This window comes from Marmota monax, unplaced genomic scaffold (genome assembly GCF_021218885.2).
Source record: "Marmota monax isolate L192 unplaced genomic scaffold, Marmota_monax_Labrador192_F-V1.1 WCK01_AAM20220418_F8-fsc00010, whole genome shotgun sequence".
Classification (NCBI taxonomy): domain Eukaryota; kingdom Metazoa; phylum Chordata; class Mammalia; order Rodentia; family Sciuridae; genus Marmota; species Marmota monax.
This window is the reverse complement of record NW_026692321.1, coordinates 19,210,967-19,228,780: the sequence shown is the minus strand read 5'-3', so window position 1 is coordinate 19,228,780 and position 17,814 is coordinate 19,210,967. Positions and strand designations below refer to the sequence as shown.

The following is a 17,814-nucleotide window of genomic DNA, read 5'->3' as shown; positions in this document are numbered from 1 at the left end:
GCAGAAAAAAACAGAAACAGAGAGGCCAATGGGGAGGCTGTTACCCACACTCCAGTAACAGAAGATGGCTGCCCAGACTTGAGGACAGCTAGAGAGAGGAGTGAAAATCTTCAAGATAGACAGGTGCAGGGGCACACACCTGTAAATCCCAGCAACTCAGAAGGCTGAGGCAGGAGGATCACAAGTTCCCCAGCCTCAGCAACTTAGCAAGGTCCTAAGCAACTTAGTGAGAATCTGTCTCAAAATAAAAATTTTTAAAAGGGGCTGAGGATGTATCTCAGTGGTAAAGTGCTCTTCAGTTCAATCCCCAGTACCATTAAAAAAAAAAGCATAAAAATAAATCTTCAAGATAGGATGTGCTAGTAGTTGGAGATGGGGCAGAAGGAGAAATATGGATGACCCTCCCAGGTTTGCAACTACACAGAGGCAGGGATGTTTGCCCTGGGATGGGGAAGCCATGAGAGGGAAAGGTTTGAGGAGAAAAAGGATGCATTCAGACTCAGACATGTAGAGTTGAGGTGCTGGTAGTTGTTCCGTGTTTTCTTAGATTCTGTATTTTTCTATTTGGCATCAACTAATCTCAGGGTCTAACTAGTGGCCAGGGTTGTTACATTTCCCCTGTGATCCAGAGCCCATACTCTGAGCCACTTCCTTTATTTAACTCTCACACTCCAAACCAATATTTCCCTTACCCTAAATCACCCCAGGACCTGGTGCCACACAACTAGGGATAACCCCAACATTCTGAAGCTCTCCAGAACTATTCAAACTAGCTAATCCTAAACATCCCCCTACTCTTCCTTGCCTTTCCCACGAAGAAGACCCCAATAAAGGCTGAGGCCTTTGCCTTCTTGCTTCTGCCTGCCTCCTGAAGCACTGGTGCTTCTCCTTGCAGCCAAGCATGGCTTGCCTTGCCTCTCATCTCTAGGGTAACTGTGAATAACATTAAATTTTCTTTCAATGGCACTGACCTCTCAAATTAGTAGGTTCTTACTTACAAATGGAAATTAGAGATTTGCTAGTCATTAGCATTTAGATGATGCATTAATTTACAGGGTTGCTAGAACAAAGTATTGTAAACAACAGAAACTACTGTCTTAACACTTCTGGATGCTAGAAGTCAAGATCAAGATGTCAACACAGTTGATCCTCCTGAAGGCTGTGAGGATCTGTTCCATGCATGCCTTTCCCCTAGCTTCTGGTGGTTTGCCCACAATCCTTAGTGTTCCTTGGCTTGTAGAAGCATTACCTGCATCTCTATCTCCCTTTTCACGTAGGTTTGTCTTAGTCTCTATGGGCTGCTATAACAAAATACCACAAACTGGGGAAATTTATAAGCAACAGAAATTTATTTCTCACAATTCTGGAGGCTGAAAAATCCAAGATCAAAGTGCCAACGTGTTCACTGTCTGGTGATGGTCTGTTCTTCAAATATAGTGCCTGGGGCTGGGGTTGTGGCTCAGTGGTAGAGTGCTTGCCTAGCATGTGAGGCCCTGGGTTCAATCCTCAGCACCACATAAAGGGGCTGGGATTGTGGCTCAGTGGTAGAGTGCTCTCCTAGCATGGGCGGGATCCGGTTTTGATCCTCAGCACCACATAAAAAAAATAAAGGCAAAAATAAATAAATAAATAAATGCATTGTGTTGTGTCCATCTGCACCTAAAAAAATAAATATTAAAAAATATATATATAGAGAGAGTGCCACCTACTTGACCTCACAGTACAGAAAAGACAGAAGGGGCTGGGGATGTGGCTCAGTGGTTAAGTGCCCCTGAATTCAATCTCCGATACCAATAAAGGCGGGGGGCAGGGGTGCAGCAAGAACTGCAGAAGGGGAACTCTGAAGCCCCATTCCCATTGTTTGGTAGGGCAGTTTAACCCATTGCCTTGAGCATGCTCAAGGCAATGGGTTAAACTGTGCTCTGCCTCTGACCTACACCCTCAACCCTTTTTGTTTTATATTGAGACAGGGTCTCCCTAAGTTGCCAGGTTGATCTCAAACTTGTGATCCTCCTTCCTCAGCCTCCCAAGTTGTAGAATTATAGGTGTGTGCCACCACACCCACTGACCTCATCTTAATTAATTACATCAGCAAGGACCCTATTCCCAATTAAGGCACATTTTGAGGTACTAGGAGTTTGGATTTCAACATATAAATTTTTGGAGGACACAACTGAACCCATAACAGAGATGATGGAAGTTATGTTAGCCATAAACACTGAACAGATGGGGTGTGAAATGCCCAGAGAGGGAGGGAGGGAGGGAGGGAGGAGTGGATATTGTGAACCAAGGAGGCAGTGGCCATCAAGACTCCCCATAGGAAGGATAACAGGTGAGAATGGCTTGCTGCTGTCATGACTGCTGATGGAAGGTCTGCTGGAGAGGGGGAAGCTGAAGATCAAGACATGAGGTCATTTAAAGAACTAAGTCTTTGAGTCAGTGGGTGAGGATGCAGTGCAGAACCTAGGTAGAGGGACTGGCCACTAGGACAAAAGCAGGTGACAACCTCATTTTGATCACAAAGCTACAGCCACACAATTGCAATGCTGCCACCATGGCCCTTGTGGTGATAGTTTCTCCTGACAACTCCACCTGACCCTCCCCTCATGCGACTGAGCCATTCCTCAGTTACACAGTGACACCTTCACTGGAAACAGCAGTCGCAGCTCAGTGTCATTTGAACATCACTAACAATTCCGGAAGAGTTCACCCAGATATACCTTGATACATATAGTGCTTGAATCCCATACTATCACACACCTAGACGATCAAGCATACATTGGCCATACTCTCTCAAGCCCATGCCCACACTGGACACAGACACAAAATATCCCCACTGTGTCAAGTTCCTCTTACCCATGGCTGCATACACCAGCCACAATCACACATGAAAAGAGTAAATTATTCCATTCTATTTTGTCACATACATCTGCATCTCCCAAGCAGAGCCACTTGCACCCATGGCATGACCACAGTTAAACCCTCTCATAGTACCAGCCTTGCCCTCTGTCTGCCTCTCTAGGTGTGTGTGTGTGTGTGTGTGTGTGTGTGTGTCTATCACACACACCAGCCTCACCAGTCTGTTGGTCTCAGTGACACCGGTACCCCGCCCCTTCCTCCCGCGGGATCGCAGGGCTCCGTGGTCCGCGGGGGCAGGGGAGGCGGGCGGGGCGGCGGCTGGCGCAGCTCCGGACTCTGCCCGGCCCTGGGCGGCGGCTGCAACCAGGCGGGCGGGCGACGTGGAGCGGCCACGTGGAGCCGCCCGGGGGAGGGCAGGCGGCTGGTGGCAAGGCACCCGCGGCGCGGCAGCCTGGAGCTCGCACGAAGCCGAAGCCGGAGCCCCAGCCCGGCTCAGCGCCTCCGCAGCAGGTGGGTCCGACCCCGCCCCGGGCGGGCTGTGGGCGGGTACCGGGTGCCAGGGCCAGGCGGCCTCCTGCCTCTGGTCGGGATCTTAAGAGCCAGTTCCTCTGCATCCCTGCGGCTTGGACCCAACTGGAGCTGGCCCTCGCCTCTTGGCACCGCTGGGAAGAGGTCATCCTTGAGAGCAGGTAGAGGAAGGGTCTGAAAAGCGCCCCCTGAGGCCCCTTGGTTTGATGATGGGTCCCAGAATCCCCCCCGCCCGCCCCCAGCGCTTTTCCCTCGCGTATGCGAGGTGTTGCTCCAACAGCCCTGGCAGCTGGCGGCTGAGGGCAGCTGGCTGGAGATTCACCTCATCTGACAGATGGCGAGGTGGAGGTTTGGGAAGGGCCCAGGGTTGTCTTCTAGCTGGAAGTGGCTGGGCCCAGACCAGCTCAGGTGTGCTGCACCTTTGACTGTAGACCACTCTCTCCTTTCTTACAAGTAAGGGTGGGGATGTTGGGAGGCCCAGTGGCATTGGATGGATAAATCAGAGGATTCAGTTCAGTTAACTTCCTAACAGTCGGACTTAGCTAGAAATGGAATGGACGCCCTGTGAGATGCTAGGTTCCTGTCCTGGGACTATTTGGGCAGAGATTGAATGGCCTTTTGATGGGGATACTGTGGAAAAAAATGTTGGCACTGAATGGGAAGTTACACAAGATAACCTAGAGCCCTGTCATGTCCTAGAGTATCTGAAATACTTAAGGAGCACCTGCTTGCTGCCAGTCACTTAGCCTACATTATCTCATTGCATCCTCCCCAAACCCTGGTGAGATTATATGAGCCTCATTTTAAAACCGAAGATCCCAGGACTCAGGTTGAGCAGCCTGCCTAGATCACATAGCAGTGTCAGAGGTAGGATTTAATAAGAGGTCTAACCTCAAGGCTGAGCTCTCCTCCCATGCACTGGTGCAAAAGCTTGAAAAAATCTGAGGCAGGAGGGTCAATGTGAGTGTGTGTGTGTGTGTGTGTGTATGTGAATAACTTTACTGAATTATATCCTATTAAGTAACAGTTATGGTGGCTTTATGTGTTTATTAGGCTAATTATGTTCATGAACATGATAATTATAGGAAATGCTTAGGAACATTTTTATTTGACAAACAGTGGTTCAAGGACTCCTTTATTTCTGTTGCTTACAAAAGCTTTTGTAAATGCTTTAAAATGTGTAAATAGGAACAAATTACATTATACCAACCTCATTACACATTACATGAGGCATTAACCTGACTTTCTTTGAACAATGGAGGTGGATTACTTGTACTAAAAATGTCACAGCTGGAAGCATTACTTAAGTGAATATAACATTAGAGCTGGGAATGTAGCTCAGTGATACAGCACTTGCCTAGAATGAATGACACCCCGTTTGCCCTGCAACACCACACACACACACACACACACACACACAATTTTAAAACAACCACACACACAAACAATATTACTCTAAAAGTTCACATGCAGTTATTTAAGTTTTTGAAGTGAACTACAATGTATGCCGAAGTTGTCAGAAGGGTCCAGGATATTTCAGATTGATGATGGAACAGTTTGGACCCAAGCCTTGGAAAGTGAAGTGAAAAGTTTTTTAGGAGACTTTTTTTGAAGCAGAGTGTTAGGGTAATAGAACACTGAAAGATGAATCAAAGATAACTTGATATCTATAGAAGGCCTTGAATGCTCAGGTAAGGACTCTGGATTGTAATAGAAATAGGAGCCACTGAAGAGTTTGGAGAAGGACATTGTTAGCAAATGAAGATTTATCTGATATGGGTGTGTATGAAGAATACACTAGAGGCAGAGACAGCAGTAAAAGAACACTATATTAGTGTGTGCACGAAGAAATTTACTATCCACTTAGTAGTTGCTACAACTTTGTGTGGTAAATATTATCTCCAGTAAGCAGACAATGTAACTTAAGTTTGGTGAGGATAATTAACTGATCCAAGGTCACAGGATAATCAGTCAGTAGTGGAACTGGGAGCTGAAAATGAGTCCGGCTAGTTCTGAAGCTATTCTCTGTCCTCTACACATATTAGATAGTTACATATGTAAGGGATGCATAGGACTGAGAGGAGGAGAGAGTTAGTGATTCATGTGGGTGGGGCTCAGAACCAGGTATCTAACTTGCAAGTCTTGGTGCAAAAATGATTGAGAATTTCAAGACAGTGACAGCACAGCATTAGACTAAGTACAAGGACCCAGCCCAACCCAGCAAGGCCCTATGTGACTACACAAGTTGCACACCCACGAGGCCAGCCCTTATGGAGTTGGTATTCTAATTCTTGACTGAACACACTATCTTAAAATGTAATGACTTAAAATAGAAGATAGGGGAGAGCCCTTGTGTCCTTTGGAATTCCACCAGGTGCTCTATTAATGCTTGCAAATGATCACCAGCCTGCAGACTCCACCCACTCTACCCCCAAGCATCAGACACCCTGAATGCATACTTGGGGCTGAAAATAGTCCTAGCCCTGGCATTGCTCCCTGGCAGACTAGATTATTGGATAAACTCTTCACCTCCTAGCTGGGCCATGGGAATCCTCTCCTTTTTTTTTTCCCCCTCACATACAAACAGTGATGCATAGATTTTTCTCACTTTCTTTTCTACCTTTCTTTGGAGCTATTCTTATGCAGGTGTCTTAAAGGGGGTGCGGTGGCTTAGAGGCTTAAAATGGTTCTGTTGACTTTATTCTTGAGTGCAGTCTGGGTAGGGTAGTTGGAGACAAGTACATTTTTATTCTTTCAGTGTTTATTAGGACACCTTTAAGGCTGGGGATTGGAATTGGTAAAGTTTGCTCACTGCCCATGGGAAGCTCTAGGTTCCCCAGGTATCTCTATCCCAATGTAGTTTTCCCACATGGCAGTGGGTAGGGGGGTGGAACTAGAACTAAGTGTAAACTACCTGGACCTGGCCATCACATGGCATCATTTCAACAATTCACTGGAGGCAAGCCACTAAACCCAAATCATATGCAACGGGAGGGGAAGGGAATTAGACTCCAGGTTTGGCAGGAATATAAAAAACTTTGTGGACATGTTTTTGGAACCATCATGGTTGGCCTGAGTAAGTAGATCAGTGGGGTTGGAGGGTGCTTCCCCCTTGTGCCCAAACTGCCACCACCAGAAAATCAGTCTTTGGAGTTCCCAAATGTCTCTTCTGAAAGGCAGCTGCTAGCGGATGGCAGTACACTAAGCCTATAATAAGTTTTGACAGCTCTGAAGGATGTAAATTACTCCAGTGACTCCTGGCGCCTAGGTCCCAGCAGAGAACAGATGGGGAGGAGAAAGCAATTAGAGAGGCTCCAGGTGGGAAGACAAGGAGGGAGGATATATGTGAAGCCACTGCAGAGCAGCCCAGGAGAACTTAAGAAGGAAAAAGTTCTAATTGTATAACAGGTGCTATACTTTACAGGCCTTGTCTCATTTCTTCCCTACAGGCCTTGTCTCATTTCTTCCCTACAGGCCTTGTCTCATTTCTTCCCTACAGGCCTTGTCTCATTTCTTCCCTACAGCCCTGGGGAGAGCTCTCATCAGCCTGATGTCACAGACCTGAGATGGAGAAGGCTCTCAGCTAGTGAACTCCAAAACCTGCACTTGAATTTAGGCAGCCTGAGGTCAAGGACTGTACCCTTGAACTTTGGGCTAGACCACCCTTCCTTAGCAATTGATTCTTTCTCTCTTTTTAGATGGGGATCTCACTAATTTTCCCAGGTTGGCCTTAGGCTCATGACTTGCAATCCTCCTGCTTCAACCTCCTGAGTAGTAGGGATTACAGGTGTGTGCCACTGCACCCAAATTCTGGTTTTTTTTTCTCTTAATTGTTTTAACATTTATATCTTTTCTTATTAAATATTTTAAAGACTAAAGGGGGGAAAAGAATAAGAAATGTGGTACTAGCCCAATTATCAGCTTAGTATTGATAAGATAGTGCCTCACTTATAGTAGGTGCCTAAGAAATATTAAAGAAATAGACTGGGAATGCGAGCATGTGCTTAACAGTGGTAGAACATATATATGCTTAACATGTAGAGGCCCTGGGTTTGATGTACTGCAAAAACAGAAAAAAAATTAAATTGTTATTGTTTATTTTTATTCTACACACATTAACACTTTCCTTCCTAAGGATGTTTGCCCCTCTGGTCTTTGTCATGTGAAATCTATGGTACTTCCCATGTGGGTTTTCAGCTTTCCATCACTGTAACAAATACCTAAGGTAACCATCTTGTAAAGGTTCATTTTGGCTTATAGTTTCGGAGGTTCCAATCCATGCTCTGTTGGGGCCATTGCTTTGGGGCTTGTTATAAGGCTGCACATCATAGCAGGGAGTGTGTGGTAGAATAAAGCTGCTTTCCTCATGGCTGGGAAGCAAAAGAGAAGAGACTCAGGTCTCACAATCCAGTACTTAAAACACCTCCAACACTTGAAAACCTCCCATTAGGCCCCACCTCTTAGTGTTTCTACCACCTCCCGAAGCACCAAGCTGAGGGCCAAGCCTCTAACACAAGAGCTTTTGGAGGATATCCAGATTTAAATGATAGCACCATAGTATCCTCTGTGGTGTCCAGCCCAGGATCCTCACCTTTTGGAATTCTCCTTCTTGCCCTTTCCGGCCAGCTGGTCCTCTCATATGCACCCCTCATTTCACCATAAAGACTGGAACCTCCAGCTGACCCACCCTTCACACCAGCAGACTGGATACAAAGCATCTCTCTGGCTCATTTACCCATGTTTCATCCAGCTGCCTGGCCATTCAGGCCCATTGAAGGCAGGGCCTTCCCACTAACCTCCTAGGAAAGGAGGCACACAACTCTGCAATTCTTGGATTTCTATTCAGTGGCTGTGGGGGTTTCAAGGGAGATTTCAATCTTCAACTCCCTGCTGAGGCTGCACCCACTGAGGACTCAGGTATCCTCCAAGCCCTAGCTGCTATCACTGTCTCCTTGAACTTGACTTATGGTCTCTTTCACCATAAAGAGGTTTAGACTTTTTTTTTTTTTTGGTACTGGGGATTGAATAAATGGGTTGAAAAATAAAAAGGGGCATTTAGACATGGAGCCACATCCCCAACCCTTTTTATTTTTCACTTAGAGACAAGTCTCACTAAGTTGCTTAGGCTGACTTTGAACTTGTGATCCTCCTGCCTCAGTCTCTTGGGCCATTGGAATAGTCCTCTTTTATTTATAAAAAGTATTTTCATTTTAAAGTCTGTTTTGTCTGATGTCAGTAAAACTATACCAGCTTTCTATGGACTAGTATTACCTTTTTATTGTTTTTCATCTTTTTGCTTTCAGTCTTTCTGGACCTTTACTCTTTGTTAACTTCTTGAAAATTGGGTATAAGTATACTTTATTTTGTATACCTTTAGATAATCTCTATTTTTTTAAACTGATGAGTTTATATATTCTGTATTTATTATGATTACTGATATACTTGGGTTTGTTGTTACAACCTTATTTTATTTTTTGTTTTGTTGATTTCTTTTTTCTATTTTCCTGCCTTCTTTTGAATTGATTTTTTTTTTTAAAAATCCATTCATGTCAGGCTCAGTAGTGCACGCCTGTATCTAAGCTGCTCCGGAAACTGAGACAGGAGGATCATAAGTTCAAGGTCAGACTGGAGAACTTAGTGAGACCCTGTCTCAGAATAAAGTACAAAGGGCTGGGAATGTAGTTCCATGAAACAGCATTTTCCTAATATGCATGCGGCCATCCCTAATACCAGAAAAAACAAATTTCATTGATTTTTTCCTCTACTCGTTGTGATATTGCACATTCCATTTCTATTTTTTCTTAGCAATTACTTTTATATTTTAAGCTGCATGTTTGATAAAATTAATCAACCTGTCCACTCTCTTCCCGAACAACCAACTTCATTCACTTTATGTGTTTTATTGTTATATATTGTAGTTCAGACCTTTTTTGCTCCATCTATTAACCTAATTATCATTGCTTAATGGTCTGTTTGTTTAGATTTACTCATGTATTCTCTAATTCCTTTGCTTAACATTTTTCCTTGCATTTCAGACCTCCCTTCTAAGATCCTTTCCCAGAAATTATTCCTTAGAACTTCCTTCGATGAAGAAATGTTGATGATAAATTCCCTTAAGTTGTTCATCTAAAATTGTTTTCATTTTACTTCTTTGAAGACTTTTTTTTTCCTGCCACATTGGGAATTGATGCTAAGCTGAGCTATAACACTGAGCTATAACCATAGCCTTGAAAGATAATTTTGTTGAGAACAGAATTCTAAAATAGCATTGACTCCTGCTCTCTGAACACATACAAATTCTCTAATACTGCATTTTGGCATTACTTACTGTGGGGAAATTGCTGTCAGTCTAAGCACCTTACCTTCTCTTTTTCTTGATGTTCTATAATTTAAGAACAATAGGTTCAGAGATGTCTTTCTGTTTATTTAGTCCATGTGGGATTGTTGGGCTTCCTGGGTTGGAATATTAGTGTTTTGCAACCTTATGGAAAAGTCTCAGCTAGTATCTTTTCAAATACTGCTTCTATCTAATTTTGTCTATTGTTTTTTCCATCCTTCATACTGCTTAACCTTTGTTTTATATTTTATCTTTAACTCAGTAAACTTCATTCTGAATAATTTATTCAGATCTATTTTCCAATTCATTAATTTTCTTTTGTTAAATTTTTTTAAGTTGTTGATATAGACCTTTATTTATTTATTTATATGTGGTGCTGAGAATCGAACCCAGTGCCTCACACATGCCAGGCAAGTGCGCTACCGCTGAGCCACAGGCCCAGCCCGCTCATTAATTTTCATATCAGCTATGTCTAATCTATTTAACTTACCTGTTGCATTTTTTAAATTAGTTTTTTATTTCTAAAAATTTTGATTTTGTTCTTCAAGTCTACTTGATTGATTGATTGATTGGGTACTGGGGATTGAACCCCAAAGCACTTTTTCACTGAGCTATAGCCCTTTTTATTTTTTATTTTGAGACAGGATCTTGCTAAATTGCTTAGGACCTTGCCAAATTGCTGAGGCTGGCCTTGAATTTGTAATCCTCCTGTTTCTGCCTCCGGAGTTGCTGGGATTACAGACATGATCATTTTTATAATCTCATTTCTTTCTCATAGTTTCAAGCTTCCCTTCAATTTCTTAAAGTATATTAATACACTTACTTTATATTTCATGTGTGATAATTCCAATATAGCAATTTCATTTTTGCAGGCCTACTTTTGCCTGCTCTTGTTCTGCTGACTTTCACTCACAATGTCTTATTCCTTCTCATATTTATAACTTTTTGGCTGTGAGTTCAAATTTCTTGAAACTTTACCAATGGAAATTATTATAGGCCCAAATTGGAGTTGGGTCCCTCCTGTCAGTCAGTTGGAGCCACGACCAACCAAATCGCCTTCAAAATAAATTATTTATGGTTCTAGGTTTTCTGAACCATACATCTGCATTAATCCAGTCCTCATACCCACATTAGAACAAATTCTCAGGGAAGCCGAGTGCAGTGGCACATGCCTGTAATCCCATTGCCTTGAAGCCTGAGGCAGGAAGATTGTGAATTCAAAGCCAGCCTCAGCAATTTAACGAGGCTCTAAGCAACTTAGTGAGACCCTGTCTCAAAATAAAAAATAAAAAGGGCTGAGGGTGGGGCTCAGTGTTTAAGTACTCTTGGGTTCAATTCCCTGCTAAATCAAATTCTCAGGGGAATTTTTTTCCTCCCTCTACCTGGTGCCACTGTCAAGATAGGCAGATTTGCTTCCTTTCTTCATGGCAAACTTTTGTTCACCCTTGTATTGAAGACATAGCTCTTTGGAGCCAGCTTCACCTAGGAAATTTCCTATTCATCTCTTCATATTGGTGAACCCAACTTTTATTGCTGATCTCCTCTGCTACGTGCAGCACTCAAACTGCTAGCTCAAGTTCATGTGGGTTGAGTTTGGCGGCCACTCTTGAGGCAAAAGCTGACGTCAAGCTTTCTTTTCTCCCAGATTACTATTTCCACGGTGCTTTTGTGCACTGAAAATTTCTTGCCAACTCGATGCTTTTGAAAAGATACTCTATTTTTATCCAACTTTTTAGTTTCTTTCTTTGGGACACTTACTATCATACTACAAGACGTGGCAGTCTGGGCATTTTGCTGGCTCACTCAGCTACTGGTCTATATGCCTTTGAGGGTGACATGTTGATATGGAGATGTCAGTGCCAACTGCCTATCTTGAGCAAGCCCAAGACCTTTTCTCCTTCTGGGCACAACAACTAAAACCCAAGGATCTGTAAGTGCTAGCTGGTATTGGCAAACACTTTTAGGGAAGCTGTGGTTTCAACATTCTTTTGGTGACTGGGGCTTAGAGACACCAATAAACTATGTGTCTTCACTGTGGCTGTTTGGGCCAATCATACCCATAGAAAAATGAAGACAGGTTCTACCATCACTGAGGCTTCACCTTTTTGTGGACTTCCATGCTTTGTAGATTCTTGCTCAAGGTCACTCAAAAAGGTAGAATTTTCGTTTATCTCCCCATGAGCCAGATGTTCATCTGCTCCACCCCTCACAGGAAATTGATGTCCACTCTAGCAGTGGTTCTGGACTTTATTAGGGGTTGTGGAACTCTTGGAGAATTGAATGAAAGTTATGAACTTGTTTCTAGAAGTTGAGAGTCAACTCTAAATGATCCTCAGTATTTGGGTGCAATACCTAAAATTAGGATAATTACTCAGGTGCAGAAACAGAAGTACAGCAGGGCAGGGATTAGAGCAGGTTTATTGTAGGAAAGGAAAGAGAAAGTGAAATACACCCTGGAGAGAGGGCTCCACAGATCAGCCAGGGACCTAATGAAATGATTAGGCTTTACCAATGGAAATTATTATAGGCCCAAATTGGAGTTGGGAATTTGTAGTAGAGCTAAATCTTGGAGTGGCAGGTAGCCATGCCTCTCTGGGCCCAGAGGTTGTCTTGCTTATTGCCTGTTTTGGGGGAAGTCATATGCCTGTGCTGTGTGAAAACTGAGAGCAGCTAGGCATGATGGTACAAGCCTGTAATCCCAGTAACTCAGGAGGCTGAGGCCAGAGGATTGTAAATTCAAGGCCAGCCTTAGCAACTTAGTGAGGCCCTAAGCAACTTAGCAAGAACTTGTCTCAAAATAAAACATAAAAAAGGTAGCTCAGTGCACCTGGGTTCAATCCCTCATGGCATGTGCCTGCGTACTTGGGTCACTTGGTCCTTTCTGACCTAGCATTTCCAGCAGAAGGTCATATAATAGTCACCTGACCCTCAGAGCAGCTTGTGGGTACATGTGACCTTGGCAATATGATGTGCACCCATAAATCCATGAAGGATGTGATCGATCTCTTTCTGGAATGTAGCAGCTGGGGAGACTGGTGATGTCCTTCAGTGGCTCTGAGTGGTCTACCTACTTTTCTATAGCCCTCATGGTGTGGCACAATGGGTATTGAGTCTTCTAGGTCAGTTGCCAGTTAGGGACCCTTTTATAGCCACCCTGTCTCTCATTTCCCCTTCTACCATTCCTTTTCATCTCGAGCTAACTACACTAACAAACCTCCCTCTAGGAAAATCCAGTGTCAGCCAGAGTGTAGGGTACCATGTGAGGGGGTTCCTGATCCTCTGCTTTGACCATCAAGCATCTGACGATGGGTTTAGGGTTTCAGAGCTGAACTCTGGTGGGCTTTTACTTCCTGGAAAATTCACATTAATATATACACACACCTGGAGCTAATCAGAAAGCTTTGTGTTTTGTTTTCAATTGATTGATTTCATCAATTGATCCAATTTGACTCTTTTTAAAAATCATTTATTTATTTTTTAGTTGTAGATGGACACAATACCTTTATTTTATTTGCTTATTTTTATGTGGTGTCAGGGATCGAACCAAGTGACTCATGCAGCTAGGCAAGCACTCTAGTGCTGAGCCACAACCCTGGCTCCGCCAATTTGACTCTTTCCATATAATCAAGTGACTTCTTTTTTTGGCGTATGAACCTACATAATATAGCTCTCAGGGGAAATTCTTATTTTTTCCTTTATACTGAGATCTGCTTTTCCTAACTGCCTTTGGTAAACAGCAACTCCTGGGCCACTGTGGTTGGACTTTGATTTGGTGCTTTCAGTCTATACCTTAGTTTGAATTTTTCAAGGAGTCTGTGCCTTTTTTGGATTTGTCTTCCAGTGTGTTTTTAATAAGCACAAGCTAACAATCTGTCTCCCTGTCTGTGTCTCTGTTTAGGTCTTGGTCTTCATATGACTCCCTGAGTAGCTAATCTTGTCTTTTCCCTTTCTGTCTATAAAACAAATGGCCTGGGGGCTGGGGCTGCAGCTCAGAGGCAGAGCATTTGCCAGCATGCCTGAGACACTGGGTTCGATCCTCAGCACCCCATAAAAATAAACAAATAAAATAAAGGCATTCTGTCCATCTACAACTACAAAAAAAAAAAATTTTTTTTAATGGCCTGGGGCTGGGGATGTGGCTCAGTAGAAGATTGCTTTACTAGTCAAAAAACATTTTTTTAAATAAATCCCTGGGTTCATTCCTAGCACTGCAAAATAAACAAAAACAAGTGACCTGAACTAAAGTTAGGTGCCACTTAAGGTGGTACCTCTCTGAGCACCCTGCAGGCTGACAGGGACAGAATGCATATACTCTGGGGAGGGGCCCCTGCCCCCCAGCACTGCTCTTATGGGCTAGAGCTGGAGTAGGATGGATTTTGAACACAGTGCCATGTGCTAAGATCCACCCAGGAATCTTCCCTGGGCAAGAGTCCTGTCCCCTGCACTGCAGGTAGAGGCAAGGAAAGAAGACATTTCTGTCTGACCCAACTGGTTCCCAATATGGTGGCAGACACCCCTGTCCCCTGACACCCTAATTCCATTCCCAGATCCAGTTCTAGGAAGGATGTCACCTTGGCAGATGAGAGCGTTAATGCTGCCACTGCTGCTGCTCCCGCTGAGTCAAGCTGCTCCCAAGGATGGCGCCACAAGGTAAGGGATTAGGAGGGCAGGGCCTAGGCTGGACCAGGGAGAGTTTTGGGAGAACTCAGAGGGTGTGGTGGGTGCCTCTGGGAGCTGGGACTGGGGAGTAGGCTCCCTGAACTCTGAATCCCCCACCCCAACCACCTGTCCTGTGCCTATCAGAATGTCACAACATTGGCATTCAACACTTGGCTGAAGCCCTTTGGAAGCCGAGAACTCAGCTCCAATATGGGTGAAGCGCCAGTAAGAAGCCAGAGGCCAGGAAAAGGGCTCTGGTCCTCTAATCAAGACCTACTTGTGGGAATACCAAAGAAATAGACATCATTCCCACGTCACTTCTGTTTTATAGAATCACTTTTTGAAGGTCTTATTTATTTATGCTGTGCAGTTGGATATACTGGGTAGGTATGGAGAAAAATATAGGAAGAGTGGCAAAGGCTGGCACCTGTGACCAAAATGACTGCAACAACTCCTGCCAGCTTTCTGGGATTACAAGCCTGCACTGACAAGGGCAAACAGGTAGCTCCATCTAGAACTGGGAGCACATTTTGACATATGCACCCTCTCCTTGAAAAAAATAGTTAATTGCGATCTGTCTATCTATCTAAACCTGGGTGACACTGCCAGGCCTAGGTAGAGACCTGCTCCTTGGCTCCCAGCAATGAAGGAGTAGGCTGCCATGATCCATGTTGTCCTCCACTCATTGGACTGTCTTCTTAGGCCCCTGACTTGCGTCTATAAGGTGTGGCCTCATCTGGCCTCTACCTCATCTGATACTTTCTTTTTGTAGGGAGAGGGGACACTGGGATTGAACTCAGGGGCACTGGGCCACTGAGCCACATCCCCAGTTCTATTTTATATTTTATTAGAGACAGGATCTGAGTTGCTTAGCACCTCGCTTTGCTGAGGCTGGCTCTGAACTCCTGATCCTCCTGCCTCAGCCTCCCGAGATGCGGGGATTACAGGCAAGTGCCACCGCACCTGGCCTTCACCTGATACTTTCTTTGGGTTTTCACTGAACATCTAAACAAGGCAATTGCAAAAACAAAATCCAAGGAGTCCGGAAGCCTTCTTCCCCACAAGGGTTTTGGGAATTTGAGAGAACAACTCCCTTTGGTTCTGGGGAGAGAACTCTACTGGGATACAGTGGTGGAAGGCTGGCGGGTTGGGCTCTCTGCAACGCTGGTCCTTCTCTCCTCCAGGCCAGACCCTGAAGCTCAGCAGCAGACCCTGTCCAACCCCTTCCAGCCAGGCCCAGAGCAGCTCCGGTGAGTAGGTTGGGCTGGGTCCTTGGGTGACTATGTCAGGCCTGGGGACTGGCCTTGCCGGGGCTGATTTGCTACTTTCCCAACAGACTTCTGCAGAACTACCTAAAGGGACTAGAAAGAATGGAAGAGGAGCCAGAGCACATGAATCGGGAACAGGGTGAGGGGCTGCTGGGCTGCTGGGCTGGGAGGCTCAGGGCAGCCAGACTGGGACTGAGCCCCGGCTGCCCTGTTGGCTCCTGCCTTCTCCACCCGTCCTCAGGGCCTCTTCTAACTCAGCTTCTCCTCCCCAGTTCTCCTCTACCTTTTTGCCCTCCATGACTATGACCAGAGTGGACAGCTGGATGGCCTGGAGCTCTTGTCCATGTTGACAGCAGCTCTGGCTCCAAGGGCTGCTGACTTTCCCATCAACCCGGTAAGCTCTGCTGGAGACCAGGAGACCAGCTCCTTGGCACTTTGGATATTTTCATCATGACTCTTTACAGATTTCCTGTAAGAGGGAGGGGGATTAGATCCTGCATGGCAGGAATGGGGGGCATTGGGAAGGGACAAGGCTCCGGGGAACATCTTTGGACACTAGAGACTCCATGGTGATTCTGTGCTTCCACAGGTGATCCTGGTAGTGGACAAGGTGCTCGAGACCCAGGACCTGAATAGGGATGGGCTCATGACCCCTGCAGAGCTCATCAACTTCCCAGGAGAGGCCCCTGGGAATGCAGGGCATACAGAGCCCAGAGAGCCCCTCGCTCCAGCTCCTCAGGAACTACAAGCTGCTGGAAGACAGCCCCCATTGGCTAAGATCCCACTGAAACAAGAAACCCTGGAAGCCCTGGGTCTCAGAGAAGAAGCCGGAGGCCAGGAAGAAGCCAGAAGGGAATCCTTGGAGCCTATACAGGAGGCTGGGCATCAGGCGGGGGCTGAAGGAGATACCCCAGGCTCCACAGGGGAGGCTAGGGGGCAGGTAGAGGCTGAAGGAGATGCTCCAGGTCCTGGAGGGGAGGCCAGGGGACAGGTAGATGCTGAAGGAGATGCCCCAGGTCCTGGAGGGGAGGCCCCGGGACAGGCAGTGGCTAGGGACAATGGAAGGGAAGGCAAAGAGCTTCCAGGAGAAACACAGGAGTCCAAGAACACCCCAAATGAGTTTGAGGTCCATAATATTCAACTGGACAATGATGAGATGTAAGCCTGGAGGAGACAGGCCTGTGTCCCTTGTGTTCTCTGTGAAGGAACATAAGCTCAAAGGGTGGGGGTGTATACGTTGGAATGAGGACCACCTCTGGGTCCCCTTTCTGGCCCCAGTGGATGGCAGGTCTTTCTGTGCAGGTCTTTCTGAGCTTAGGGGGCCCCGTAAGTTAGGGGACAGCTTTCAGGCCCAAACAACAAATAAACAATGAAATGAATTCTTCCCCTGGGCCATTTCTCCACCAGTCCATCCCCGGCAGGCACAGGGCATTGGGAACTAGACAGGCCTCTTGGAGGGGCAGAAATTCAGCTTTCCCAGTGTGCCTGGGCCTGGGGTGCCAAGACAGCAGAGTCTCTAGTACTAGCTGCAGATAACTCCATGAAGAAGGCTCAGTCTACCCCTGGGGCCCAAACAACCTCCTGTTCCCTGAGTTCAGATGCCCTGTGCCCTTCTGCAGCTCAGGACAGATGGTCCCTATCGCCCTGTCTCTGTGCAACACCCCCCAGTAATATCAGTAATAACTATCATTTTATTGAGAGCTTAGTATATACCAAGTACGATGCTGACATTTTAGGTTGTCTGATTTTTATCCTCACAATAATTCTATGACCAGGCAGAATTAGCCCCATTTGACATAAAAGGAATTGCAGAAGTTGGAGTTAAATAATGGGCCATAAAGTGTCACATGGCTAATAAATGGCAGAATTGAATTCAGAGCTCAGGCTGATACCCATGCTCTTGATCACGTTACATGGAGTCACCATTCCTGTGCCAACTCCAATATGGGAGTTGGCCACAATAGGATTTGGACCATTTGGACCTGACCTACCAGAGGGACAGCAACACTTTGTATCTGGGCCACATTTGCACCTTCACCACACGACAGACTCTGGGAAGTGGTATTTTTGGACGATGAGGGCCCCACAGAACCACAGAGTTGGCTCCTGCTCCCTGGCCTGTGGTCTGGCATGCTGACTCCTGGCTCTGGGGCCTCTGAGTGG

General features: G+C 45.5%; 1 protein-coding gene across 3 annotated transcripts; it reads left to right on the top strand.

Annotated features, from left to right (window-relative positions):
* Nucleotides 1-3,228: 3,228 nt before the first annotated feature.
* Nucleotides 3,229-17,529, top strand: Cgref1 (cell growth regulator with EF-hand domain 1). Of its 3 annotated transcripts, none has more exons than XM_046441455.2 (6): nucleotides 3,229-3,369; nucleotides 14,272-14,374; nucleotides 15,568-15,633; nucleotides 15,720-15,790; nucleotides 15,924-16,045; nucleotides 16,241-17,529. In XM_046441455.2, the coding sequence occupies exons 2-6, from the start codon at nucleotides 14,289-14,291 to the stop codon at nucleotides 16,811-16,813; spliced, it is 918 nt and encodes a 305-aa protein (XP_046297411.1). In that variant the 5' UTR covers nucleotides 3,229-3,369; nucleotides 14,272-14,288; the 3' UTR covers nucleotides 16,814-17,529. The 3 variants fall into 3 exon arrangements, with proteins under 3 accessions (XP_046297411.1, XP_046297412.1, XP_058434412.1); XM_046441456.2 differs by lacking the exon at nucleotides 3,229-3,369 and adding an exon at nucleotides 3,415-3,548; XM_058578429.1 differs by lacking the exon at nucleotides 3,229-3,369 and adding an exon at nucleotides 7,112-7,174.
* The last annotated feature ends 285 nt before the right edge of the window (nucleotides 17,530-17,814 follow it).

Coding starts and splice junctions, on each gene's coding strand:
- Cgref1 (XM_046441455.2), top strand. CDS start 14,289: ATGTCACCTTGGCAGATGAGAGCGTTAATGCTGCCACTGCTGCTGCTC. Junction 14,375..15,567: donor CCCAAGGATGGCGCCACAAG/GTAAGGGATTAG, acceptor TCTCTCCTCCAG/GCCAGACCCTGAAGCTCAGC. Junction 15,791..15,923: donor GCACATGAATCGGGAACAGG/GTGAGGGGCTGC, acceptor TCTCCTCCCCAG/TTCTCCTCTACCTTTTTGCC.